The sequence below is a fragment of the Taudactylus pleione genome, unplaced genomic scaffold (assembly GCF_031769625.1).
Source record: "Taudactylus pleione unplaced genomic scaffold, aTauple2 ptg000078l, whole genome shotgun sequence".
NCBI lineage: Eukaryota > Metazoa > Chordata > Amphibia > Anura > Myobatrachidae > Taudactylus > Taudactylus pleione.
Window position 1 is genome coordinate 2057056 of NW_028284480.1, and position 25474 is coordinate 2082529.

Genomic DNA, 25474 nt, shown 5'->3' on the forward strand with positions numbered 1-25474 from the left:
GTGCCATAGATCTATGTCCCGAATTAGTCAATTAATGAGTGGAAGTATTCTTCTTTACTCCATCAAACTTGTTAACAAGGGATCTATAGATGTTCAATTTGTGGTGTGTTCACCAGACTTTATACGATTCATTATCAAGGAAGTTCAATGTGCCTTCCTACAGAGCAGCCACACAATACTGCAGCATGGACTCCACCTGCTTCCTCTGTTAGTGTAATCAAGCTGCTCATCTCAGCGCGCTGCCTCTATTCCACTCTTTTGTATCCACGAGGAGGTCCGGTAGTGTATTCCTCCTTTGATAAGTAGCAAACTGTTACTACTTACCCCAGACAAGCACAGTATGCTTTCAGCTAGTTGGAGATGGTAAGTACACTGCCCCCTCATAATCACTATTAAATGACACCACATAGTTGGTATTCAGAGATCGCGGTGAGCGAAAAAAAAATGTGGATCCCAGGGCCCCCTCGCTTTAAAAATTTGGGGTCCTACTCCACAGTTTCTGGGTCCCATTACAATATATGCTTCTGAACTCTCATAAGCCATGAGACCACCCACATGCCCTATATACTTGTTGTTGTAATCTGGTACAAAGGTACGTTAGGTAGTAAACTACAGTAGATGTACACTGAGTAACTTTGCATGTGAGCGCTACTAAGAATGCAATATTTCAGAATAAAACCACACTGCCATGTACTACGCATTGTGACAAGCCTCTAGGATGGAAACAAGATGGGCAGACTATGATGACAATTGTAATCACTCAAGCTATGTCCCTCCAGTGGATATAATAATATTAATACATGATTATCATTATTCTCTTGACAAAGTGGCCAAAAAATCCTTAAATGTATTACCATGTCAGACCTCTGGTGCATGTACAAAAAAAAACTAAGCAGAAATATAATAATTGATGTGATTAAAAAAAAAAAAGGATATAAATTTGTATATATTTAATAAAAAATTATATATAATATTTATAATGGTGCTACTATTTATAGAAGGAGCCGTAGTGATTTGGGGGCCTATGTACCAAGCTGATTTCTATATAAATTTATATAGCAACTGTAGTTTCTGCATAATTTTATGTATCGATCCTTTGTACTAATAGTATAATGCAGGAGATTTCACAGAAATATCTGGCAAAGTGCTAATTAGCACCTCATATTGCAGTCCCCATTATTATCAATGGGGAGTACGATCTTACCCCTATGTGCTAAACTCCAAAAAGCGAAGCTTTTCGGAGTTTAGCAGCTGTGGTTTACATCATCTTCAGATGGTGTAATCTACTGTTAGCCTATGGGGGCTCCAGGTGCAGGAGAGAAATCTTTCGATCTCTCCCCCGCAGCCCCTATCTGGCCCCTGTAGCTGACACTGTGCACATGCGCAGTGTCAGCTTCCCCCAGAGAAGTCTTTCACTCCTAATGCCAGGCATATAACTTGCGGGGACAGTGGTTACTGCAACCGCTGTCCCTGCGAGTTCCCCTTGGTACATAGCCTGGATATTTTCAGTAAGAATTAAAATATTCCCGGCGAGATGGATACATAATAATTGCAGCAGTGCAGCGATTATTGGTACATAGACCCCCTTGGACACAAAATTAAATACAATGGAAGTTGTCTCTCCCGTGTTTGCTTTTTAGCAGTCTCTGCATTCACAGCCAGTTCCCCACAATCTTCTTAGTACATCAGCTCCCAGCCCCGTTCCCCCAGCACATTACAGACAACACATAGTACATGACACAGATCCCTGCTGTGTCCATATTGTCTGGTACATCCCATGAAGATCATGTTCAAGCACAGACCAGATCCTCTGTGTGTTGTAAGGTGTCTGGACACTGTTTAGCTAAAAAAACTCCCACAGTGCGACAGTCCTTCTCTATCCTGACATTTTCCTCTGCATTTAATATTTATCCCACTGTCTGTGTGATAACCCCCCCTACAGACGCAAGGGCTAATGGCAAAAAGCGGAAGGCGGTAGATTCAGCCACCCTCACAGTCAGGATATAGTGGATATGAGGAGGCAGGTAGCTGTAACCACGTTACTGGTTCAGCTGTGTGAGCTCCTCCGTCTAACAGACAATATATATCAGCTGCTGCAGAACCACTTGGGCAGAGCTTACCTGTCAGTCTGGGCAGCAGCTAGACATGATCTTTAGGTTTATCCAGCTGTGGTGGAGTTACAATTCCCAGGCTGCCCGCTGCTGGTCCCCCGCCGTGCTCACCTCTCCACCCGGCCCTCCAGGTCCTGGATCTGCAGCAGGTAATGCTCCTTGCTGTCCCATGTCCCCCCCAGTTTCCCCTCCATTCTGACGGCGGCGTTGCCCTTCCCCTACTTTTTCTTGGGGGGGGGGGTGGGATATTACTTAACTCTCAGACCTGCCCCCCTGGCGTGCGCGCCAGCTACCCGCAACAGCTCACCCTAAGTACTGACCCCACCCGAAACAGCACAGCACGTCACCCGCCCAGAAGAATCCCTACCTGCCACAGCACTGTAACGCCATCAACTAAACCACTCACCCCCACAGCATCAGTCACCCACTCCCCTGCAGTACCAAACCCCACCCGCTTGCACTTACCGGACGTTGTCTACATCGAAGCCGGGTGCAGGGGAGTTCTTCACTCCTCTCCAGGTGCAGGGGATATCTTTATTCGCGGCCACATTTTTCTGTAGTAGCTCCACCTACTATAAAGCCTGCAGCCGGGTCATCATCAATCACTTCACTTAATCAGGAGCCAAGGGATTGGCCGCTGGGAAGTCCTTGGGGACACACCTATTCTGGAAAAGGGAGTCCCCGGTCCCCAATACCGGGTAAAATACACGCTATAGCGCGTATTTGCGAACACTAGGTATTAGCAGCTGCCATTGTTGAGAACCACTACTGGCCTGCAGACCCTCATGGACTATAAGTACCGTACCAACTATGCAATGAGTGTCTGCAGGCCAATAGCAGCTCTCCATGGTGCCCTCAGTTGTAACCTGGAGCTGCTTACTTCTGCTGGGATAACTTTATGTTGGTGATTGTGGCTGGTGAGACAGGGCATTGCTGGAGGATGTTGGGTTTAATATAGAACATCCAGAAGAGAGATTCATCATCATTGTTTGTTTATGAGGTGCTACAAAACTTCACAATGCCTGGATTGTTGGTGTGGCCGAAAACTTGGCCCACGTGGCCAAGATATTGGGCGCACCACTGAAGTGGTTAACCTTATGCTGCTGGGCGATATTAGAATGGACAAATTGTCGCTGAGATACCACTTTTAAATGTATAGTCAGAGTCAGGTAATATGTAGGGAATCTGTGCTGCGGCAAGGCTATGGTAACTGCAGGCTGTGGGACTGGAAGCGGCGGCTACCAGTACCTCAGTGCAGAGAGGGGCGGCGCCAGGTACGCCGCAGCCTGGGCCAATTCCGGAGTCTATGGCAGCATGCAGTCAAAGGGGGAGTGGACTTGATGCTGTCCATTATGGTGCAATTCACATTGCTGCGTCCCCAAAATATATATTGCTGCTAACAGCGCAACGCAGATAGTGTATCATGAGCATAAACTTGAGAATGATTTGCTGAGTAGTTGTCTCTGTTCTACATTTAATCAAAGAAGTGCAGCATAATTTAAAATGTTAAACACACTAAACTATGTTCTTTTGTTCCACTTTAAATTCATGAAAGGCCTGTGTCTATTACAGGGATGGGGAACCTCAGGCCCGGGGGCCGGATAAGGCCCTCAGAGTCATTTGGTCTGGCCCTCGGAGCATTTCTCCGCTAGCCTTATCTGGCTAGCAGGGTACCTAGAATGGCACACTGCAGCCAAAATCTATGCAGCAGTGCCGCCAGGAGCATCCTTAGGACGCTTCAGACTGTCACACCGCTGCCCTTACAGATCTCCAGAGCATCCTCAGGATGCTCCGGGCATCGCTGTATTCACTGGCGATTGTGGCCCTGCCCTGTGTGACATCACATGGAGGGAGCGTGGCTTACACCGGGCCCGCGAATAATGTTATATATATCAAAATGGCCCTCGGCAGAAAAAAAGTTCTCCACCCCTGGTCTATTAAGTAGCATTGTGGTGCACTCAGGTGAGTGAAATGTCAGGTTTAGAAAATGACTTTATAGAGTCCGATTTTTAAATTTATAGCCCAATTTCCATAAGTATATTGCCAGAAATACTAATTACTAATATATAACTTTTTTATTTCTTCAAATAAAACTTAAACTGGGTACGCACTTTATGATTTATCATCCGATATAGTGTACCGGCGCAGATCGGAATGATATATCATATGTCGTTTTCAGCCTTCGTTTATTGAATCGCTCCAACTACCATGCAAATCAGATGGGGTGATTCCACAGCCGATGCTGTGCTGTTACAAGCAGCATGTAACGATACATTGTGCTGTCATAGGGCGGATCGTGTAGTGTGTATGGCGATGCAATGTATTTTTACATCACGACGCTGGATCGCACCTTCATAAGGTGTGTACCTGGCATAATGCATGGAAATAATTTTTACTTTACTGTATATTTATTTACTTATAATATTTGATCTCCCATTAGGTTACCATACATTTTCTTTGATGCCTTATTGTTTTTAAACATTAAAGCTGCGTACACACGTATCAGTTTTGTAAATTAACGATTTTGGTAAACTATTTTCGTTCACTTTTTCAAGGGAAAAATGAACGAAAATCGTTTACTACAGAGCTCGACAATACCCGGGGGCCAGGTCGCCATGGCAACCAGATTTGGCTGCCTGGCGACCAGGTTTTCAGCCACCCCCGGGCCCTGTAGTGCAAACCGCGAGCGCGGTCCACACTACAGAGTAACAAACATACAGCCGTCAGCGGCGGCTGTATGTTTGTTATAGCAGCCGATGAGAGTCTGTCAGACTCTCATTGGCTGCTGCGTCGTTCACGGAGTGAGCCGGCTGGAGCTCGCTCATGAGTTGCGGCTCACCCTGCAGCAGGTTAGGAGAGACGTCATTACGTCTCTCCCATAGTGCAGAGCGGCCAGGAGGAGCGGACAGTGGCGGTCGTCGGCAGAAGTGGGGATCAGGTAAGTTGCGTTTTTTTTTTTTTTATGGGGCACTGCTATTGACACTTCTCCCCCAATTGTCTTTTCAGTATGATGTGTTCTTCAGCAGAGGCAAGGTTGTGTGTGCATAGAAATACTTCACTAGCAGATCAGCCTTGCCGCAAATATCTCCAGTGTTCAATATCGCACAGGAAATTAAATATTTATTGAAAAACAGGACGACTTGGACCTGTTTATTTTCTTTATTTTCTTTAACAAACTACATAAGTATATTTATGAAGGTCATTGACATTTGTTTCATGTAATTCCACCTGCACTTTATTTTTAGTCTAGTGTCACATGTATACATCTAAATGCTGAATTATTATAGCCGCATAGCTGTTGTCTGCTGGCTTCGTCCACAATGATATTGCTGTTGGCAAAAAAAATTTCATTTGAGGTGTTCTAGTTGTATTGCTTTGCATAGAGGCAGTGTCGCAAGAGTTTCCCGCGTGACCAGCAGCACTATACAGACTGGTGGCAGCAGCGACTTCACCCACCACTCACACCAATGTCACTGAGTGTCCTGTGCACACACTGCTGTGTAGCCTATGCAATTAAAGTAAACGTGGACACACAGCTCCACCCCTCCCCCCACCCCTTACCGGCCACGCGCATGGTGCCACACCTATCTCTTTAATTGATGGTGTCAATAAATCCTGTTTTTGTTATTGCTCAGCTTTAACTTGACAGATTGAGATGAAACAAATTGCAGGTTATTTCTAATGCAGCAGACACACGGTACAATCTGTACCACCAACGACTGAAAGATCTTTCAAAGATATATTTCAGTGAAGTCATCCTGCCACATCTCTGGACAAGCAAAGATGACAATATCATGTAAGTTGGCCTGCATGTACGGACGATCATAGATATCGTTATCGTTCATGTGGGAACGTGCATCGTTGGTCATTCACTGCATAAGAATGAACGATATGAACAATATATCGTTGAACGTTATCGTTCATATCATTCATAGATATCGTACCGTGTGTACGCACTACAGAATCTTTTCTGTAGTTGTGCGCCAACTTGGAACAAACAGACACAACATTCTTATTATATTAGTATAGATCAACGCTGCTTTCAAAAGCTATTCAGAAGGTTAGATTCTGAAATTCCAGGACATATGATAATGCCTTTGTGTTTCTATAATATAAGTGGTGGCATGTGGCATGCATTCAGCATTTAATTTAAATTCTGTAGAAACATTATTAGCTGCATGTACAGAAACGCCTGCAGGTGCCATACATGCTGTAATTAGGATGACAGACCTTACTGGCTGCAAATTGCCATCTGTAAGGAACATGATATTATCTGATCAGAAGCAATTGTATGCCAATCAGGACAGACGCTAAATGTGGACAAATGATAACCGTATTTGTCACTGTGTCTGGTTATTGTTGAACCACACTTCAAATTTCTGTGGGCAAATTTGAGAGAGATCTGAGTAGCCGGATTTGCCAGTGTCTGTGCACCTTTAGTTTTCCGTTGTCTATATTGTCACTCTTCTGTTGAATTTAAGATGTACATTTATATTCCGTAGACTATCTTCTGCTACAATAAAATAATTTTTTTGGTGCGCTCAACTCAAGGTCGTCATTTTTTTCAGCACTCAGAGTCTATAGAGAATGCAGGAAAGTGACAAAGCAGTCCTGTTTTTCTGTTAGATAGTAGTAAAGTCTTGTAAACACTATTGCGCCACAGTGTACAAAGTTCATTGTCAGGTGATGGTGACTTCAGGTACAGTCATCTCATTCTTAGGACTATTGAATAGAGTCCATGTGTCATTAGAGTTTGTGTAGTGGAAAGAATGATGTAAAGCACAAAGGAACCTTTTTATCATATTGAGTGCCTGAATTTCATACACCAATGCAAATGTTATATTTAGTGCTTTTGATGGGTTATTAATCAATAGCCTCTTGTTTGATTTCAGCATACGAAGTGTCATGCAGAAGTATCTGGAAGAACGAGGTGAACTGACCTTTGACAAAATATTCAACCAGAAGATAGGTAAGCAGTACATATTGTCATACTGTTACTGGTTTATGTTTTTAATGATGATTTGTGTTATCTTCCAGTGGTGGATTTTAATAACAATATTAACAATATATCATCCATAACACTCAGGACCTCATTCAGAGTCTCTCGCTAGATGCGATCGCTCGCCCCCAGCGAATGCAAATTTGTCAAAGTGACGCCACGGGAAGCGATCGCTCGCCAAGGCATAAGCACGCCCACCATGTCTTAGCAAGCGACCAGCGTACGCCCAATCGCACAGGCAGAGCCGCCAACCAGCCGCCCCGTCATCTCCAGGAAGTGTATTAAAACATTGGTACATCGAAGACAATCGGAAGCGATCGCAGCGCTTGTGGTTGCCTTACCCTACCGCAAGCACTGCGAGGACTTCAGTGTAAAAAACAAGCATGTGACGTGTATTATGACGCTGCTTCTTAATTATGCACGCCTCTAAAACGGCGTTGAAACACTCAGGCACGCCTGCGTTCGCACCTCCACTCCCCCGTTATTAGTGTCCTGCCCCAGTTACCGCCGACAAACAGTCTCTCCTGTCACTCATTTCACTGGGCTGTCTTTGCTGGGCGAGCGAGCGGCCTGCGATCGCACAGAGTAGTTTGCGCACGTGCAGAACGAAGCGTCCGAATGCACGTACAAAAACCATCGGACCGCTTGCGAGTGCAAAGCGCTAGTGAGAGACTCTGAATGAGGTCCTCAATGTGTAACCTCAATCGTGCGTTCACGTGACGACCATATGCAGGTTGGAAGGGTATATTGCACAGTCGTACACCGGATAGTGCGGTGTGTACAACCACCCGATATATACTTCCATCTGGCATTGTATCGGCTGGGATACACGTCGTTCTTATGTGTACCCGATCTTACTTTATATTTTACAGCGTAATAAGTGACTCCAACCAATCAGCTGTGCAAGTACGATCTTAACAAGGGTTAGAATGATCTTGTCTGGGGGATTTGCTATATATCCACTGAACTTAAGTACACGTTCTTGCAGTTTGTTGTAATTACTTAGAATGTTGTATACATATGACCCAGAGTGGGTACTAAAAAACATAAATGAGTATTTCAGGGGTTAAGACAAACAAAAAGGATGTATATAGGGGGCTTAGGGTCTTCAGGATCTCAAATACTTACAAATAGGTTAATGTATGTGGAAAACTAATATTTTACAGATTGTCGGTGTCACTATTGAAGGTGGGTGAAGTAAACAATGACACTCCATTTTATTTATTTTTTGAAATGAGAAACTTTAATCACTTAATTTAACATCTCCAATACCTGTTTAGTCAAAAGCCAATTGTATATTTAAATCCATCAGTAAATGAGTATGCACATGTAAAGCTAAAGGCTCATACACACTTAATGAGCGATATCGTTAAGTGTTATCACTTGAATTGCAGGGCTCAGTGTCGGAAACGACATTGAGCATACACACTGAACGATATCGTTAACGATATCGTTCAGTGATGTCACCTGCCACATCCCCGAACTTGCAGTTGTTGACGATATTGTCAGGTTGTCCTGCAACTTCCGGCAATGAAAAACATTGTTAACGATCCATGGGAGCGCGCATCGTTAACGATATCGTTTATACACACTGGACGATATTAAACGCTATGAACAATATGGTTATCGTCCATATCATTCAATTTATTGTCTAGTGTGTATGAGCCTTAAGGCTTTATCTAGATGATGGACAATACCAAAGAAAAAAAATTACATTTGTAGTTGCATTTTTCCTTTCTCTCTGGGCTTATTCCCACTTACCTGCAGATATGGAACTTTTTATGTGTTGAAGAATTGCAGCATGTTTCCATTTTTGATAAAAAATTAAAATGCATAAATAAGTTTGGCATTATGATACACTGAAGTGCCAAAAATAATGAGATAGATGCTTAGTATCGTGTAGGACCACCTCTAGCCCGGCAAAGTGCATCAACTGATCCCAAAACTGGATGGAAGACCTCCTTGAACCAATTCTGGCCTACTTGGTACCGATGACAAGGTGCATTATCTTGCTGGAATATTCTTTAGTTGCGGAGGTACATGAAGTCCATGAAGGGCTGCAAATGGCAATCAGGTAATGCAACGTAGAGGTCTCTGAACAAAGACTTTTTCAGTTGACCCAACCCATGCCACGTAAACACACCCCAAACCATTATGGAATCACTACCAACCTGCACGGTGCCTTGCTGACAACTGGGGTCCATGGCCTCATGGGGTCTGTGCCACACCCAAACCCTACCATCAGCCCGAAACAAATGAAACCGTGACTCATCACATCATGCCACATGTTGCCAGTACTCCAGAGTCCAATTAGCAACATCACAAGCCCACGTGAGTCATTGTATCCGGTGTTATAGTGTTAACAGGGGCACTCTAGTGGGTGTTCTGCTCCCATATCCCATGGAAACTAAAGTACACTGCACTGACCTGGTTGATATGTGTCTGGTACCTCCTACATTAAACGTGGATGCGATTTGAGCCAGTGTCGCTTGTCTGTTACTACGGACAGTTCTGGCCAGACAGCACTTGCATCTGTGGTCGGCCACTGCGGTGTCCACGGTGGGTGATAAAGCCTTCCATGAGGTATTTCCGGTAAACACGTGACACTGTAGATCGGGAAATGTTGACTGTCCGCACAACTTTGGAAATGGTATGTCCCATTTGTCGGGCACCTACTATCATGCACCGTTCGTACTCCGATAATTCACGTCACCTTGCCATGAGCAGCCTAGGCGGTATTCAAACTTACTCGCGAGTTATCAGATTACAACTGATGCAGGTCTGGGCATTTCCAAGAAGTCACAGTGCCGTGACTCCACCTACCATTACCTTTCCATACTGCTATCCCATGACATTTGGCACTTCAGTGTAGTTCAACATCATTTTTGGCATTAAATGCCATTGTGATTATAGAGGGTTTGGCTAAATGAGAGGATTAAGTTGATTTAAAATGTTACATGGCTAAAGTAAACCTTTCTGTAACAATTAGCCAGTGTATGGGTTTGTATACACACATAGGTACAGTAGCTCATTTGTGAGTTTTAATAAGGTGATATTATACCTTTTAGAATGTAAGCTCTTTCAAGCAGGGCCCTCTACCCACTTGTGCTTCTCCTTACTGTATTTTCATTTATTTCTTATTCCCCACTAGGGCAAGTAACACTTGGCTGTTTATGTGGGTGTAAAGGTCGCTAATATAGCTATGTTTATTATCCATGTCTGTGTCCTGCTTTGTATTGTATTGTAAGTCGCTGGTCACTTATTTGTTTATGTACTTTGTAAGGTGCTGCAGAACACGTGTGGCGCCATATAAATAAATGATGATAATAATAATAATCCCATAGAAGTAATACATACAGTTTAAAAAAGGATAAAAGCAGAATGTTTAGGCTGGAAAACTTACTGGTGATTAATGGAATGCAATACATTGGAAATGTTAGACTGTGTTCATACATTATATAATAGTAACATACAAAATAATATGATTTTTCAGATACAAGTCCACTTGTTGTAGATTTAGCAAACAAAATGGCCTCACTGATGATTAGGGTAAAGCTTTTTTCTTTGTTTGCCAGCACCTCTTGTGTAAATGACTTTCAATAATATAATGTCTGAAGACCTTTAAATAAGATGACTGTGATAGTGGGATATTCAGCTTTTAGATTTTAGTGTGTCTGGCTTTTTAATTTGCTTTTATTAATGCATAATCATGGATGACTTGTTTCTGACTTTATAAACTTTGGGCTATATTGTAGCTGATATTACAGATTCCAAGGAAAATTTGCACAATAATAGGCTTGTTTCATGTTGAATCTTTCCCAGCAATGCCATAGGGCTTGAACGAATAATATACTTTTTTATTATATTTATGGCTATAAATAAATGGTTCCCGGAGTGTTTGGAAAAGAAGGTTTGAAGTTTTCCAGATGGTCTATTAGAGCACCGATCTCATCAATTTATTTCTGTAATGGCTGGATCGCTTTGACCACACTTTATACAGTCTGCTGCACAAATCTATACATTCAGATTTACTGTGTTGGGAATTCAAACTTTGCATTTGTTTATAAATTAATGACAAGTCAAACAAGTATGAACGTGTTTGGATTACACGTTGGTGGATTTTGTTGGTAAAGTGATAATCTCATAGGATGTTTTTGGGAAATAATGGTATGCATGCATAGTTTTCAAGGAATATGTAAACACCATTGTGAGAAGGGTTTCACCTTCTATAACTGTGGTATTATGGGCCTGATTCAGCAAGGATCGCAGGCAGCTTTGCAATTGTGATCCTTGCAATTATGCAAATGCAGTAGGAGGTGTATGACACCCCTTGCTGCATTTGCGATCCCAGCACTGCGACGGATGGTGGGATCATCATCGCACACATCGATGGTTACGATGGTGGACAGCGCCGGGGTGCCGGCCAGCTGAGTAAGCCTCAGCTTACTCAAATTGGCCGGCTTCTGAGCACAGCAGACTGCGTACGTCCACGCAGTCCCTGGGCTGGCCACACCTGGGAAACGGGGCGGAGTTTATCATCACATGATAGGGACTAAAGAGGGGGGATGTTGTCAAAAAATTAGATTAGTAAAACCTAGACCATCAATAGATCGGCAACTGTCAGAATGACAACAACCAAAAGGTTGACATGGATATAAGATCAACAGTCAAAATGTTGACATAAAAAAAATAAATAATGTTGGCAGTCATAGGGGTCAATCCAATTAGCCGGTTGGCAACTCACACCCTTCGCGGCCCGCTCTGAGCTACGGGGCTGCGAGCAAAGTTCAGCGAATCCAGGCTGCCTCAAAGTGTGGCCATTGCCTTGATGACTCACACCGGCGAGATCATCGCGGCTAATAGGATCGACCCCAGTATATCGACAGGGTCAAAATGTCAGTCATAGACACACAAATCAAAGGTCAACAAAAAAATGTAGACAGTCATAATGTCAACAGTCTAACTGCAATGACACTGTTGTACGTGCAAAAAGTCTGGTTGTTATTAACATAATGTTATGATTCCAACAGCCAGTGTCCCACTGAGAGCTGCTGTGACACCACACAGGCCAGCATGCCCTGCCACAGAGTTGTTATTAGGGCATGCTCAAACTGTTGCAGGGCATGCTGGTATGTTCGTTCTACAGCAGCATACGCTAATTGCCGCAGCTGCTGCACAACATCATGGTAGTGCTGCAGTTAGGGCTTTCTAAAACTATGGTAGAGCATGCTGACGTGTAGTTCCACAACAGCATACATTAATTGCAGTGGTCACTAATCCCCTTCATAGTAGTGCTAAATAGAATGTAAGCTCTCACGAGCAGGACCCTCATCCCTCATGTGCTTTTCCTTCCTTTACTTATATTGTTATCTACTTTATACTCCTTACAACAGCACCTAACCCGTGACTTTTGCCATCCAGCTACTGTTGCAGCAATGTTTATAAACCATCTACTTGTCCTGCAATGTCTTGTACTGTATGTCACTGTTTTCTTGTTCTGTTCAACTGTTTATGTACATTTTATGTACTTTGTTTCTGTACTATGTAAGGCGCTGCGGAACCCTTGTGGCACCATATAAATAAAGGATGATGATGATGATAATAAATAGATTACAAGAACAGTAGCGCTATTCCCTTGCTTGGTTGCACTAAATAAATGACAGGCAAAACATATACACCTGCCTATATTTTGACTGCAGGTTACAGTATGTGCAGTGACCTATATTGATGCTGAATAGCCCTGGGAATGAACTTTTGGAGCGATTCAATTCACTGCATTGTTTGGTCCAGCAGTTGCCAGTTAAGTCGGAGAATGCTTAACATGGGTGTTTAATCGTGAGAGCAGGCATTCTCCGACTACAGTGCCAGCCGCGAGGCTGTTGGCTTCGTGCTAAGCAGGAAAACAGCCGCGCGGCCGGCACTTTAGTTACATTTCTCCTCACGAGAAGAAACCATTTAGACAGACCAAACGGTGCGGTGCATTATTTGTATGCGACTAAAGGCCCCCATACATCAGCAATTGATTGTGGCAATTTGCAGATGATTGTATAAAAATATCTGCAATGTATATGCTTCACAGATCGCAACCAAAAAGTGATTAGAATTGTTAAATCAGATTGTCCAGCATGTTGGATTTCACACGATTGGGGCTGTAGATTGCTAGTGTCTGGACATGATCAGCAGATTTGCAGACCATTACTAGTAAAAAGATGGGACTTTCAAGACTGGTAGATCTGTGTTTGCTGAAAATGATCTGCGAATCACTGAAAAAGATCTGTAGTGTATGGGCGCAGATTGCTAGATTGAGAGATCCTAAAGTCGAGCAACAAATCTTCAAATTGTTCAATTGTGGTTTTCAGATTGCTGATATATGGTGGGCCTTGAATCTCTCAATCAGCATACAAAGTGCTATGATCCTGCAGCCACAGCTTTTTTTCCTCTACAACCGGGGTGTCAAACTTGCGGCCCTCCAGCAAAACTGTGGCAGTGCATGCTGGGATGTGTAGTTCCACTGCAGCTGGAGAGCTACAAGTTTGACATCCCTGCTCTACAAGTTCCGTTTATAGACTTTGTTGCACACAGATATACAAGTGTTGTGTACAGTATCAAATTAATAGGTACAGTCTCCTGGTGCGTTCTAGTTGCAGCGTACTGCGACTTATACGTTTTTTTTAAAATAAACGAAGCTCGAGGCTAGCAGAATTGCACGGCACCTGGGGGCTTACCCCATGCCAGGCATATCGCACTGCAATATAGATTTTGACTGTCTATACTTTGATTTGGTCAAAATGTTGACATGCCTATATTTTGAACGCAGAGTAAACCACTGTATGTGCAGTTAACTATATTGTAACTGGCACCTTCTAACTGCAATACTAACTTGATATTCATTTAATATATGAAATACGATATGATTTTTTTTTTTGGGGTCGCCCTTTAGGGCTACCAGCAAATGATCCAACAGACAGACAGTGGTAAAATGATGGGGTCTTATAGTTATAGGCATGCCCTTCTCACTGTGAGGTCGGCCTGGGGAGTGTCAGTATGCTCTGGACAAAGTGGCCATAAAACCTTAGTAGCATGAACATGAGCCAGGAGGGAATCTGTATGATTTACCGCCGGACCCATGCCCGGCGGTTCAAATCCCGACAGTGGCAGCCCGACAAGGATGAAAATCCTGATCGTCCCCAGGTAAGTATTCACTAACCTATTCTACCCCCTAACCCTAACCCTCCCTTAGGGGTGCCTAACCCTAACCTTTCCCCCCCCAGTGCCTAACCCTAATCCCCCCTCTAAGGCCCGTATTCAATTTGAGCCGAGCCGCGATACTTTTTCGCATCCCAGAGTTTTCGCCTACTTCTCCTGTTTTGTAGGCGGAAAAGTATAGCGCGCGTGCCCGCTTTACCCCGTATTCCATTTGAAAGTACGCGAAAACTGGACCCAGCGAAACTTGAACAGGCGGAAAGTACGGTCAGATTTGGGGAAATCAGTCTGACACCCCCCAAAAGATGCTCTTACATGGGGGTTCACTATGGTACCCCCCGTTTTGGCTTGCTGAAGTTATGTGGTGTTTTTAAACTAGCTCAATAGCTGCTAAATAACGTTTTTCTATATGTGGTGCAGAATAGTATTCAGGAGTATTTTTTCCAGAAAATAACTGGGGGCCAGCATATTTAAAAGTTGCTAAAGTGAAGTTGAAAAAATTGTGAAAAATCCACCTGCCGCAAGCACCTGCAATCAAAAAAACACTTGGGGCATACTTGGGGACCCCCCCAGAGTCAAGTTTTTAACTTTGTTCACCAACATTTTTCTTTTGCCCCTTTTTCAAAGTCATTTTTTTGGGTGTCCTTAAGTGTTTTTTTTACATTTTGACACAGTTTACCTTTGGGGGACTGTCTGAAGGCCGCTGGGGGGTTCCCGCAACGTTGCACCCAAAACCTCAATTCTGCACTTTTTTCCGCCTGCTGTTCATAGGCGAAACTTTTTCGCCTAGTACATTGCGTTGACTTTCCGCCTAGGCGGAAAGTCTTTCAAATTGAATACGGGGTAAAAGCAAAACCGGCGAAAATGACGTCATCGGCGACAAAGTATCGCAGATCCGGACTTTGCACCTCAAATTGAATACGGACCTAAGTGCCTAAACCCAACCCCCCCTTCCCCGCCGCCTAATCCTTAATCCCACCCGGGGCTGCCTAACCCTCCCTCCCCCCAGCCTAACCCTAACCTCCCTGGGGGGTGCCTAACCCTAAGTCCCCCCCAGGAACCCTAAACCTACCCCTCCCCCCCTGTGGCTATCCACGCCCGGCGACCGGCGCCCCTTCGATCGGGATGCTGGGCGCCAGTCTCCCAGCGTTGGTAAAATGACAGGCGTCTAGATTTAGATGCCTGTCATTTAACCCTCGCCGGGATTAAGCAGGTTCATGTAAGTGAGTCTGTTCATTAATTTTTTAGAGAAAATGATTTCCATTAGACTATCTTGTATGTCATTCTTATTGTTTTTGTATATGCTTTAAGCATTGTATCTTTTTCATATTAAACTTAATTTTTTAAGATTGGTGTCTGTGTTTTCTTATTGGATCAATTTTGCCTGTATACGACTTATCCATGCTACATATTTGTACTTCAGGTCATTATTTGGGTAATAACTGTGGCTCAATTGTAGATGTTGGGAAGTCTTAAGTCTTATGAGTGAGTAGCTCCTTAAACAGTCTTAAGTGGTGGCAGGACCTGAGCATTAATAGCAAGTGGGAGAGGGACTGGGGAGTGTAATCATTTCTGTAGACAGACCAGGTGGTTGGTTTTTGATCACGCAGACTCAAGTGAGTGCTGATCCTGACAAAGTTACAGACAGCCGCTAGAGATTGAAGTATCTTGGAACCAGATACTTTTTGTACGGCAAAGCAAACACTTACGTGAAATAAATATGGGAACTCTGCAAGAAATAGATCTGCTTTATATATCACATGTATTTTCTTAATTTTATGCTATACTCACTTTATATAATATATCATCTAGACACTGCTTAGTAACACTGTAGTTCTATGTAATTGCTGCAAGCAGGCTTTGTTGGTGTGCTATGGGCCTGCGCTCGCAAGTGGGTCGATGGTGGCCCAGTGCGCATGCGCACGACGGATCCGGCTCTGTCGTGCGCATGCGCGAGACCCGGATAGCGACGGGCAAACCGTCGCTCCAGGTCTCGCACCAAAGGGGGCGTGCTGTCGATGTTGAGTGACAGCACGCAGCCTTTGGTGGGCGGGCCGGGGGAGTGGCTGCCCAAACGTAGGCGTTCCCATGTGAACGCCTCCGTTTGGGGCAAGCCCCACTGTCATCACGAGTGATGTCAGTAGGAGAGATTTCGGCTCTGCCAGAGCTGAAATCTCTCTGGCGCTTGTGGCAACGAGACCCTACCACAAGGGTCTTGTCGCAAGCCCGATGGTCGCGACCATCTTCCTGGCCGCTCGCTATAGCTGTGGGTGGTCACCCACAGCTATGCGAGCGGCCAGGAGGCCGCTCTAAAAAAACAAGAAGGCCGGCCCTGATTCAGAGCAAGCGCTCTGTCAGAGCGTCTGGCTCTGAATCAGTCCCAATGTTCTTTGGAACAATGCTGCCTTCGCACACACACAAACTCTCAGGTCAGACACCAAACCTGTGAGTATTACTGGCCTTCCTAGTGACATTTTATTGTATTTTCTTTTCTTTATTTCTATAGTTTAGAAGTGCAACTTTTGTCTTTTTTTTTTCTGGTGTGATTGGTAAATTACTCTCCAAAGAAACCAAACCTAGCTCAATGAACACTTGGGGTGCCGCTTCTTTTTCCAATTGTATTTAGTTAATTATTAACCTCTCATGATCATCTTGAGATCGATTCTGCCAGCTGGTGTGATCACTTTTAACGATAAGAATGCTGCATGGATAAGCTGCTTAGCATTAAATGCAGGGTAGCACTGCGACTGTATTTGTATAGTAGGTCAATAACACAGACGATAGTTGTAGCAGCTCCACAGGACATTGAAATATCTGATTGTTCATTGATATTAATGCTGTGTGTGTGTGTATATATATATATATATATGTGTGTACATGTATGTATGTATGTATATATAATGTAGTGTGAATCATACATCAAAAGAATGGATACAAATTCTCAAATTTAAGGGGATGGTGTTTGTAGAAGATACTACATGAACACTATTTTGAGACGTGCCATCACTATTACTTATGTGTATTTTTTAAAATACATTTTTGGGTTAAAGATTGAAGGAATAGTTACAATTTTACCACCAATAAACTGGAGAAGTGTAGAAATTACCAGTGAATGAACGCACAATGCTATCAATGAACAGACAAGTCCAGTAATTGAATAATATGACTTAGATCAATTAAACCTAGTCAATAGATCTAATCTAATGATGAGTACAAACTGGCCGACATATGGGCCGTTCAATTGAACGGCTGATATATTGTGTGCCCATCGGCCAGTATGTACAGACGATATGTCTGTGAACGACGCTGGCTCTGCAGCACAACTGATGGCAAATATATCTGCTCATCGTGCTGTGAGTACGGGTGGTCAGCAGACCTGCAGGGAGCGGGACCGCAGATGATGATGATTTATTCAGTGTGTATGAGCAGCCATCATCTGCAGATATATCTGTCAGGTTTGTACCCTGTTTAAGATTGTTTGCACTAAAATGTAAGATTACTGTATTAAATCTGAAAATGTTTATTCACTGGCAGATTCACCTTATAGTTTTTCAGGTACAGATATTTCCTATAGGCTGTGTGTTTACATACTAGTAATACTGGTATAGTGTTTTATTTAGGTAACAGTATGGTGTGCACATTAGGATACTTTTTTTGTTAGGTAGAAATATTTTATTACTGAAGAACCAGATGGGCATTGGTAGTTTGCAATTATAGGTAAATCTGCTGCAGTGACGTTTCTGCCTCCCTGTCATGACTCTTCCTTCATACATTAACTAACCTCTGCTCTCCATTTCTTTTGTTCCTTGTATAATTCGTTTTGTTACTTTCCACCGTCAAAAGAATGTCATGGCAACATATCAGGCAACCGGTAATTGTGCTTTAATATTTTGCAAGGGAATGATTTCCTGTTGGTTGGCTATTTAAAGCACCACCCTGTCTGTCTGTGAAAAGGGCATGGATGTGTTTTTTAAAGACCTGCTTTGAGCAGTTTAAAAGGATCATTGATGTTGGAAGTCCTTAGTGTCACTGTAACATGACCTTGATAGAATTCTCTCAGCTTGACGTGGTTGATGTTTGCATATCGGTGGTATGCTGGCCAAGCGTTTTTACATTTTTTCTTAAAGATTGTTTATACATTAAGAGAATCATAAATCCCTGTTCTCTTCTTAGTATTTTTTTTCTTATTTCTCTTATGTAGGTGTTTTTTATTTTTGCCAAAGCATAGGTGTGTCACTTTATATTACACCCAGGAAAACCACTCAAGTGTGAACCCTGTAGCTATCTGCTCTGTAATACTTTTTCTACTTACCAAGTATTGAGAAGTTAAAATGAAATTGTGGATTTTATTTTGTTTTTTAACATATAATCCACCCAAAAGCTAATGATTATATAAAATTGTCTTCTATCCTTTTAACAAATATATATATATATATATATATATATATATATATATACACAGTATATATCTGTGATTATGTGCGTTTTTATTTCTATTGGCAACAGTGGCGTAAAATCAGAACATTTCTAAAACTGGGTACACAGGCTGTGACGTGTACCCAGCGATGCGAACCCCGATCCGACAGCTGACATATTGGGCGGTCCCCACACGCGGAGTGATCCAGTGCCCAACCGCACGATATGCCACCGCCCCTGCATAGACCAGCATGGGATCATATATTGCTTCTCCAGATCTCTTGTGCATGCAGAAAGATCTGGAGGAGCGATGGACGACCCCACGGGAGCACGTAGTGGACGATGTCATGCCCACACACGGAACAATATAGCTGCAATATCGTTCCAATCCATCGGAACGGCCGCTATATCGCTTTCTGTGTGGGGACTTCAGCCTTTTACAGGTCCACTGTAATGTTAGTGATATGTGTGCTGATAGATCTAAATCAGTAGGAGCTCAGTAGGTAATTATACGGACTGAACTGTGATGACATACTTGCTGGAGAATGGATTGAACGAAAGTTGTCTCCTTGTAACCCAGGACAACATTTTTGTTTCCTTGTGTCTCAAAGAGCAGAATAAGCTAAAAAAAAAAAAAAAATGTGACCAGACAGTTTGGTCCTTGTGACTAGACCGTGTAGTCCTTTGCATGCAAATTTGACCCAAGATCCAGCTTTGGCCAATTAAAATCTGATTGGATTGATGATTGGAAATGGCCAGCCACTGCATGGTGTCCTTGTGGTTTGGTCTTTCATACTGCAGGCCAAATGAACAGTTTTCTGTCATTCTGAAGTCTAGAGTTGTTGTCCTGGTGTTAGGTTGGTTACACTTGATCATCTGGTCCAATTGCCAAAGTTAGGGGCCCTGTCAGATTCTGAAAGCAGCATATTGAAAAAAATAAATAAATAAAAACCAGATAGTGTGAGGGGAACAGAACACTAGAGAAACGAGTGGGCAAGAACTGTGGGGAAATACTTATGAAGATTACTCTAGGAGTTCAAGTTTATATTCTGTTAATCACTGTCTGTCCTCACACCAGTCTTTTTCTGTATTGGATAACAAATGAATCTAGTGTTTACATAGATTTACGTTATCCTTTCATATCCAAGACAACTTTCTGGAGGTGATTGCCTCTCCAGTGCTTACCTGCGCATGTGCAGTGAAGAAATCGCCAGGAAAATGGCGGCCTGCGCATACGGGCCCCCTCCTCTCTTAATACGCCCCTGATGGTAAGCTGTTGCTGAGGTCATTATGGGAGCCCATTACCTTTGCAATATGGTACAAGATTAAATTGTTTTTGGTGTCTGTACCTTTTCAGCAGAAACACAGTAGCCTGTAAGTAAGTAGTACTGTGACTGGACAGAGAGATTGGTGCAGGTAATAACTTGAGGTGCCTACACACTAGGCAAAATTTTACACGATCCGCCCCAATTCCGAAGCATCAGAACAAGAGGTCGTGTAAAATATGTCCTAATCGTGAGTGTCCACTCACGATCACGCTGCTGATGCGCGTACCCGCTGGTCGTACATCACATCATCAGATCTTGCCTGCTGCAGGCAAGATCTGACAATGTCAGTTACGATGCACTGGAAATAGTTAGGAGGCACGATAGATCGTGGGTCAATTTGGACAATTTTTAACACCAAATCATGCCAAAGACTGCCGGGTAGCTGCTGGGGAGAGTTCAAGGGGAAAACGGACACGATATCGCATCGTTACCACATCGCCTAGTGTGTAGGCACCTATAGACCATCTGAGAACAGTTGTAGAATAGCGCCACCTGATTGTAACATTTTCAAGAAAAGATATTCCATTGGCATAGCAAATCATAACCTATTGACAGTATCTTGGACATGAAAGAATCTCTGTTGCTCTAAGTAACTAGAATGCAGTATCATTTGTGCTGTTGAAGCAGACTGCAAACCATTTCCTTGTTTTAAAAAATTGTATAGTATGAATTACTGGCTCTATGTACATTTTATGGTCCATTTCCATGAAATTGCTACACATCTGTAAAGGTAAACAGGCATTGCTAGTTTTGCCAAGAATAGTTACTTTGACTGTTTATTTTGTAAACATTACGTTGCAGACAAGACGTGCTACATATCGTTTTCTTCAATTACTAAGATGGTGTGTCTGCTGATGATTTGTACTGTAGTCACCATGTTGTTGTGGTATGACTGGTCGACAAAATGAAGGTCGCCACTCACGTCGACTGCTTCTGAATGTCAACAATCAATGTCGACATGGTCAAATTGGTCAATACATTCAAAATGTCGACATGTGTTTTTTTATTACTATTTTGGCCTAATCCTAAAATCACACACAAAAAAAAAAACATGTTAAATGACAACCTTTTGAACATTAACCATGTTGTCCTAAATACATGTCTTCTTATTTGTGGTCAACCTAATGACCATTACAACTTTCTTAATGTCGACCGGATATGTTCGTTGTAGCAATATTTATGCAAATGTGATTTTCCCATCCTGCCCACTTTAATAGAATGTGGGTGGGATGTGGGGAAATCCACCCACTCTTCCTGGGGTCCAGGAGACTACCCGAATAATCAGGAGTCTCCTTCTGCACCTTGCTGGAGAGTAGGTAAGTATGGTTCATCCCTAGTAGTAATAATTTTAATTACAATATCTTGTCATTAATAATATGAGTAGGGCTTGAAGCATACTTACCTATTCTCAGTAGTGTGATATTCTGTCAGTGCCATACTGGAATGTCCATGCAGCTCCTGTATCACGTGAAGCCGTCCCAGATTTCCTGCCTGTGGGGAGGGCTAAACGTTATGATGCAAATTGCATTAACTGCACCTTGTTTTATTACTTACTAACGCTTTTCTGTTTATTTTTGTTATTTAGCCCTTTACTGATGTAGCAAGTAATTGCACAAGGCTGAAAATACTGTACATAAAAATTTGTTGGAAATCCTACACGAGAGCGACCTGTAGTGAATACTGAAGTTCAGGCAGTGTGAAGTAGAAGCCCCCTTCCACAGCCCCCCCCCCACCCCCACCCCCTGTTCAGGTGACACAGGAGTTACTGCAGCAAAACATCTCGGCCTTTTTGAAGTACAAACATTTTATTAATTTGGTATCTTGTGCTAAGCAAATGACTAATTATCTGAAGTTTAAAGTAATGCCATGATTTATTCAGGTGTTGGGTTTCGTAGTCACAGTCCAGTGAGCTGCTCTTGGCAGAGTGAAAACCATTACAGTGAGAAGATACAGCTTTTACACCACAGAGCTAATATTTCACTGAGCGCTGGCTCAGAAAGTCACCTAATTCTAAACCTGGAGGTCATGGCTTGCATTGTTAATGGACACTGATAAGGTGTTAGGCGGAAATGTTCCTGTTTTCTACATACCCTAAACTGTAGCTTGTTATACACTACTACCTACATGTGAGGGAACGATCAAAGGGATTATTTAACAGATGATTGCTTAACCAAGATGGCGTATTATTATGCTGTGTCCGTAATAGTATTACTATATTTATCGCGGGTTTTCATTCTTCGTGGTGTTTTCTGTGGAATCTCAGTCTTCTTTAGAAGATGTTCTACAGCAGCACACCTTAACGCCATACGGTATAAGATGCAATGTAAGAACATAATGTAGAACATAGCAGTTTGCAGCCCTTCTCTCAAGCCTAGGTGGCACACAAGTGCAGCAAGTAGTAAATTGGGTGCTGCAACTATGGAGGGACATGCATCATTCCTTGGAGAGAGGTAAAGTGGAGAAGTGGCCCATAGCAACCAGTCCACTTCATACTGTCATTTATCTAGATCACAGGTTCTCAAACTCTGTCCTCAGGACCCCAAACAGTGCATGTTTTCCAGGTCTCCTCACAGAAAAACACGTGAATAATTAGCTCTACCTGTGAATCTTTTAAAATGTGTCAGTGAGTAATGAAAACACCTGTGCACCTGCTGGGCGACCTGGAAACGTGACCTGTGTGGGGTCCTGAGGACCAAGTTTGAGAACTACTGATCTAGCACAATCTCTGAAGTGACAGGTAGAAGCTGATTGGCTGCTTTGGGCAACTAATCCACTTTATCTCTCTCCAAAGCTTGATACATCCCAACCTATATGTGAAGGGGAGATGTCAGATAAGCTACTTAAGAAAATAAAAATGTATAATATGTCAATTCTATAAATAACAATCAAAATGTATTACAAATTAGAGCACTTTTGGAAAGTAAGCAATGAGATCATATTCATAATATTAATGCAAGTTACAGTTAGGCTAGAAATAAATTGCAATGTTGTTTTTGTATGTTCTGTGGAGATCAAACCTTCCCTTCCTGGCTATGACAGAAGTAAATACAAGAAGTTAAACACAAGAAAGAACTAAATAGGGAAATTTAAAACCATTTAGCAGATTTGCTGAACACTGCAGAATCGGTGTCGCAAGTGTAATCTTTGATTATAAAATATACAGTAAGTAGACAGATCACAAAGGGACCAAATGCAGACAACAGTAAGAATGGGTGGAAAATATAAAAACATGCCTTTGTTCATTAAAACAATAATATAACACATATTAGGTTAGTTCTTAGTATGATATCTTGTCAAATTGAAATCCCATATCCTCCAGTAGTGTGAGGCCAATATTTCATTAGCATAGACTGACATGCTACTTCATTATCTATGTTGTTTTGATGGTTAAATTAATACAGTAGACATGATTGTATGGTCTGATGAGTTTCCTGCAGAACAATGCTACATAAATATGTGCTCTAATAAACCAAAATTCTATTGATTGGATGATGCTTACCGTTGAGTTGTTTTTACCTAGAGATTTTCCTGAATTAAAGTAATTTAAAAACTAATCTAAAATGTGGTCTTATGACTGTTCTGCCAAATGCAGTACTTTTAAATTGTGACACTGCACATAATCCTGTAACCAGGTAACTTTGTGAATGTGTCAACTTGTAGTATGCCAGAAAGCCATTGCTGTAAATAAAAAGTAGCTTTAGCATTTAAGTTGAACAACACCTCAAGCTATATTCCTATATTTGTATTTGTTAATACAAGGTGGAGTAGAAATGTCAGCTTTTCCAAGGGGTCTACGTCATAATTTTACATTTCTGCAGGTAACCATAGTTTTGATAGTGTATGTTTATTTCCCTGGCTAGTAGTGTAATTGGTGTCTGTTTCAAGTTGTTTTGGTTGTAAACAGGAGATCTGCTAACATAAAAAGTGAATGAATGAAGACATTGTGGCCCTGCCATTTCAAAAGGCTGATGATGTAAAGTACTGTGCAAATGTTTTAGGCAGGTGTGGAAAAAAAATGCTGCAAAGTAAGAATGCTACTTTATTTTTATCAATTAACAAAATGCAAAGCGAATGAACAGAAGAGAAATCTAAATCAAATCAATATTTGGTCTGACCACCCATTGTCTTCAAAACAGCAGTAATTCTTCTAGATACAGTTGCACAAAGTCAGGGATTTTGTAGGATTATAGTCGGGTGTATGATTCAGCGGAGATCTTCTATTTTTGAAAGCATTCTTACTTTCCAGCAATTTTTCAACACCTACCTAAAGGTTTTGCACAGTAGTGTGTATGTAATATAAATATATATACAGTGGGGCAAAAAAGTATTTGGACAGCCACCGATTGTGCAAGTTGTTGCACTTTAAAAGATGTGAGAGGTCTGTAATTTCCATCATAGGTACACTTCAACTGTGAGAGACAGAATCAGAACAAATATTCTGGAAATCATTGTATGATTTTTAAACAATTTATTTGAATATTCTTTCTGAAAAAAAAAATATTTGGACAATCAAAAAGTTTAGCTCAATTACAGAGGTCAAACGTTTCCTGTAGTTCTTGACCAGGTTTGCACACACTGCAGCAGGTATTTTGGCCCACTCTTCAATGCAGATCTTCTCTAGATGTGTCATGTTTTGGGGCTGTCGCTGGGCAACATGGACTTTCAACTCCCTCCACAGATTTTCTATTGGATTGAGGTCTGGAGACTGGCTAGGCCAATCCAGGACCTTGAAATGCTTCTTATGGAGCCACTCCTTAGTTGCCCGGGCGGTGTGTTTGGGGTCATTGTCATGCTGGAAGAACCAGCCACGTTGCATCTTCAATGCTCTTACTGAGGGAAGGAGGTTTTTCCCCAAAATGTCACGATATATGGCCCCATTCATCCTCTCCATAATACGGATCAGTCGTCCTGTCCCTTGTGCAGAAAAGCATCCCCAAAGCATGATGTTTCCACCTCCATGCTTCACAGTGGGTATGGTGTTTTTGGGATGTCACTCATCATTCTTCTCCCTCCAAACACGGCGTGTGGAGTTCATACCAAAAAATTCTATTTTGGTCTCATATGACCACATGACATTCTCCCAATCCTCCTTTGGATCATCCAGATGGTCACGGGCAAACTTTAGACAGGCCTGGACATGAGCTGGCTTAAGCAGGGGGACCTTTTGGGTGCTGCAGGATTTGAATCCATGATGACGTAGTGTGTTACTAATGGTAACCTTTGTGACTGTGGTCCCAGCTCTCTTGAGGTCACTGACCAGGTCCCCCCGTGTAGTTCTGGGCTGATACCTCACCATTCTCAAGATCATTGATACCCCACGAGGTGAGATCTTGCATGGAGCCCCTGGTCGAGGGAGATTGTCAGTGATCTTGTATTTCTTCCATTTTTTAATAATTGCAACAGTTGATCTCTTCTCA

At 42.5% G+C, this 25474-nt stretch overlaps 1 protein-coding gene across 2 annotated transcripts in view; it reads left to right on the forward strand.

The window, feature by feature from the left end:
• The window catches only part of GRK3 (G protein-coupled receptor kinase 3), a 278817-nt gene that overhangs the window by 85146 nt on the left and 168197 nt on the right, over positions 1–25474 (forward strand). The window contains exon 2 of one of the 2 annotated variants that reach the window (XM_088467892.1): positions 7004–7080. The exons of the other annotated variant lie outside the window; for it this stretch is intronic. Coding sequence (XP_088324018.1) covers positions 7004–7080 — 77 coding nt within the window. The remainder of the gene's footprint in view (positions 1–7003; positions 7081–25474) is intronic. 2 annotated transcript variants of the gene reach the window in all.